The sequence below is a fragment of the Monopterus albus genome, unplaced genomic scaffold (assembly GCF_001952655.1).
Source record: "Monopterus albus unplaced genomic scaffold, M_albus_1.0 scaffold142.1, whole genome shotgun sequence".
Lineage (NCBI taxonomy): Eukaryota > Metazoa > Chordata > Actinopteri > Synbranchiformes > Synbranchidae > Monopterus > Monopterus albus.
This window is the reverse complement of record NW_018128022.1, coordinates 574,146-578,321: the sequence shown is the minus strand read 5'-3', so window position 1 is coordinate 578,321 and position 4,176 is coordinate 574,146. Positions and strand designations below refer to the sequence as shown.

The following is a 4,176-nucleotide window of genomic DNA, read 5'->3' as shown; positions in this document are numbered from 1 at the left end:
CTTTGGTGAAAATGTCTGCTGTGATGTCAGATTCCTCTTCAACTCCTCTACCTTCTGTAGCTTCTGCTCTGCATTCACGTTTTTCAGCTTGTCCTGATGTTTTGTCTCGTAGTGCCATCTTGGGTTATATTCCTTAATTACAGCCACATTAGCTCCACAAATAAGACACACGGGTTTATGTCAGTAAACATATACTCAGCCTATGACCGGTTTAGAAAAGCTCTGTTTTCAGAATCAACTTTTCTCTTGGCCATTATTAGGGGCTAGCTTTGGCTTGAAATTGGGGTTGTATACATCACCAGATGCTTGATTGATCTGACGTAACTGACGCGGGAATGATCGCAGGTAGCCTATCGTTCAGTAAGGCAGCTGTTGTGCTGCATTATGGGATTTTTAGTTTGTTATCGGCGTTTCATGTCAACGGGCCATTAAAAAAAGATATAGAAAATGATCTTGCGGGCCGGCTGTAATTGTATGCCGGGCCGGATGAAGCCCGCGGGCCGGCCTGGAGTTTGACACATGTGAGTTAGTGGCTAGCCACCTATGGCAGAACCCTCTCACCTGTCACTCAAAGCAGCCACGCCCTTTTTATGTGTAATTTTTAGTCCCAATATAATCTGAATGGGCAATTTATAAAATAATTCACCCCTCGTACAAATGGAAGAGGAAATTATCTATAGAGGCTGTAAACATGTTTATTTCTGCTGTAAAATTGGGCAGTTTAACATGGGAGTCTATGGGGATCGACTCACTTTTGGAGCCAGCCTAAAGTGGCTATTCAAGGAACTGCAGGCTTGGTACTTTTGTTTTCAGCCTCGGGGGTTGCTGCTTGGTGTCAACATCTGCATAAAATGTGACTGCGTGTCTGTGTGAGACGGGTAGGGAGGGACACTCATTCATACACACACACACACACACACACACACACACACACACACAACAGAGAAGCCAATCTTGGAGATGGCTTCACTTTTGTTGTGGTCACTTATCTTATAATATCCCTGAACTACTGAAATTTCTTCTCTGCTGCCCAACGACTGGCTCAGCCAGCATGAGGTTAATTTAATGCTACCCTTAACTGGTATAGGTGGGGCAACTTTTAGGAGCAGAAATGGTATCGGACCCGATACTGGTATTGGCATCAGAACATCCCTTTTTGATGCTGTTAACAAACCAACAAACAACAGCAAAAACAACCTTCACCCTTGGTGGATAGAATAGTAAAATAGTTCCATCTTATGAAAGACAAATGAATGGACAGTTGGTCACTGTTGCTGCAGTTCCCACAGAGGATTAGAGAATCCAGATTTCTTAATGCACATCTAAAGTTTCATACTGTCATACCGATGCTCGTGTGTGTCCATCTGCTTAATTGTTGCCTTAAAACACAGAAACCCAGGATAATGGTAGATTAGAACAAACAAGGGCTGCTTTGATTAATCATTAAAAACTGCCTTTAAGTCAACACACGGTGTATCCCTGAACTATTCAGGTCCTAGACGGCCAAACAAAAGTGGTTGCAACACAGTTTTACTGTAACACAATCATCTGCCCAACAGTGGGACCAACAACAGGTGCTTACAATCACAGCTGAACAACACAGGGTAAATCTACAGGATCCCTTTCTCTCTGACACACTTTTCCCAGAAGTGGAAACTAAGTACATATACTCAAGTACTGTACTTAAGTACAGTTTTAAGGTATCTACTTTACTTGAGTATTTTCATTTACTGCTACTTTGACTTCACTACATTTTACAGAAAAATATTGTACTTTTTACTCACTACATTTATTTGATCACTTCAGTTACTAGTTACTTTTCAGACTGAGATTAATTAAACAAAACAGAGTAATCAATGAGTGTGTGTGTGTGGTTGTTCGTCTGCGTGTTGGCCCTGCGATGGACAGGTGACCTGTCCAGGGTGTACTCCGCCTTTCACCCAATGCCGGCTGGGATTGGCTCCAGCCCCTCGCGACCCCATTTGGAACTAAGCGGTATAGAAAATGAGATGAGATGAGTAATCAATAAGGTTTTGTGAGTAGACTCTATTTTGTTTAGTTAATCTCTCCTGGTGGGACATTCACAAGCCCAGAAGTATGTAAAGAACTTCAAGGTATGAGCATATAAGATAGTTAACAACAGATCTATCTTTACCAGCTGCAACATTAAGTGTGATCTACACAGTAATACACCAACATTATAGTCCAATATATATATATATATATATTAGTGTGAACTGTGCCATTCTGCATAATGAGTACTTTAAGTATATTTTATGCTAATATTTTGCACCTTTACTCGAGTAACATTTTGAATGCAGGACTTTTACTTGCAACAAAGGCTTTTTACACTGTGGTATTGCTACTTTTACTATGGTAAACGATCTGAGTACTTCTTCCACGACTTCCTTTTCCTTGCCTCCAGTCCTCAGGCTGCCTCTGCAGTAGGAACCACTTGGTGACTTAAATAAGCTTTTCAGGGCTGTGAATACAGAAAATCAAGGACCCTCTTCCATCATTCACTGCCCATGTGTTGTCAATAAATCTGACTTTAACACAGCTGTCAAACGATTTAAAATCCTATTCAGCACCATCTCTACTACAAGAAGCACGATATAATGTCTGTTAAACTCCTGATAGAATAAGAAAGATTTTTAAGGGACAGGCGTATAAAAAAATAACCTAAATGCCGTGATAATAAAATACGCTGCGCTATGGTTTTTGTCTCCTGAATAACTTCAGTGACAGTAGAACAAGTTTTCTGCTTCCGAATGTTAATGTAGCTGCTTTATGGCCTTTAAAAAGAGCTGACTGGCTATAAAGTCAGGTAGTTTTATGCCGACTTACAACAAACTAACAGTTTTAACTTCGACAACGTTCGGTCATTATGGAGAAGAAACAGGCCTACTGCTCGTCTTCAGCATCCAGGATTTACCAAAGGCTGATCACACTTTTATATAAAATATAAATGATTTTATAGCTACATAAAATTCCGAAACAAAACAGTGAACACATCCAATCCAATTACCCAACTTCATTTAAAATAACGGCATCCTGAAATGTAAGGCTAGTTTCTAAATTAACATACAACACGACCTCCAACGCAGTCGCGTGTGGCCCGTGTGTCGGCGTCCCCTCCGCACTCACCCGTCTTGAAGCGAAGGTCTTCATCGTGCTCGGAGCCGAACTCCCGGAGGAGGGAGAGGAAGAGTATACCGAAGGCGTTCTGTATACCGAACACCGCGCCGTTACACCACATGGCAGCCAACATGACCAGCCAGCCCCAGCCACCCTCGGGGTGCACAAACTCGCCCTCCTCCGCCGCCGTTTGTTCCGGGACTGCCAGTTTACTCTCCCCGTTGTCCCCCTTCTCCTCCGGACGCTTGTCTTCTGTTGGTACGCCGGCGGACACCTCGTTTTTACCGGCTGTGTCACCGTCTGGCGCGCCGTTCCCTTCTGTCATTGTGACCATGTGAAGTTTAACCAGGCAGACCTTATGCTATTCTTAAAACGTGGAGGAACGTCGCCTACTGTGACAGAGGTAAGAAAAATGAATATTCAAATACAGGTATTATCTGAAAAATGGTGACCTGCGAGTTACGGTAAAGTTTCATCCATAGATATGACGCTGACGGTTGAATGGTGGCAGAGCCGCGTGCGCTCCTGCAGTATTATAAGCGGACAGCACGAAGGGGCGGCGCTCAATCATCGTGACGACCATGACAGGCAAAATACTGCTTTAATACACGTAGGGCCTACGTTTAGCAATTTCCTACTAATGCAAATACACCAGAGCTCATATAGGCTGAGGTAATAAATTAATAGGCCTATTGGTTCTGTTAACTTGTGCTGAGCTGCCAAGAGCACTTGTGGTGTTAGTGACATATGAGATATCTGCATTTTTCAAAAAAGCAAATATTACTGCACAGTATCAGAGCTATTACCCTCTCAAAGATGTGATACCAGCAATAAAATGTTTGTTATATGACATTGCATGTTGATGATATTGTGTCTTCTATCCTTTTTATTTTTAAAAAAAGCAGCGCTGGCTTTTTGTAGCCTTCTGTTGTGGAAATGACAACCAAGCCTCTAAATTATTAGCGCCACCTCTTTCTAAGGCAATATCGCTACATTTAACTCTTGTGCCCTACTGAACCGTTTTTTAAATTTGGCGAT

At 42.3% G+C, this 4,176-nt stretch overlaps 1 protein-coding gene across 2 annotated transcripts in view; it reads right to left on the bottom strand.

Annotated features, from left to right (window-relative positions):
* slc16a10 (solute carrier family 16 member 10) overlaps positions 1-3,907 on the bottom strand; it is a 57,514-nt gene extending 53,607 nt beyond the window's left edge. For both annotated transcript variants that reach the window (XM_020614098.1, XM_020614099.1), the window contains exon 1: positions 3,148-3,907. In XM_020614098.1, the coding sequence (XP_020469754.1) occupies positions 3,148-3,472 (325 nt within the window). In that variant the 5' untranslated portion in view covers positions 3,473-3,907. The remainder of the gene's footprint in view (positions 1-3,147) is intronic.
* Positions 3,908-4,176: the final 269 nt, after the last annotated feature.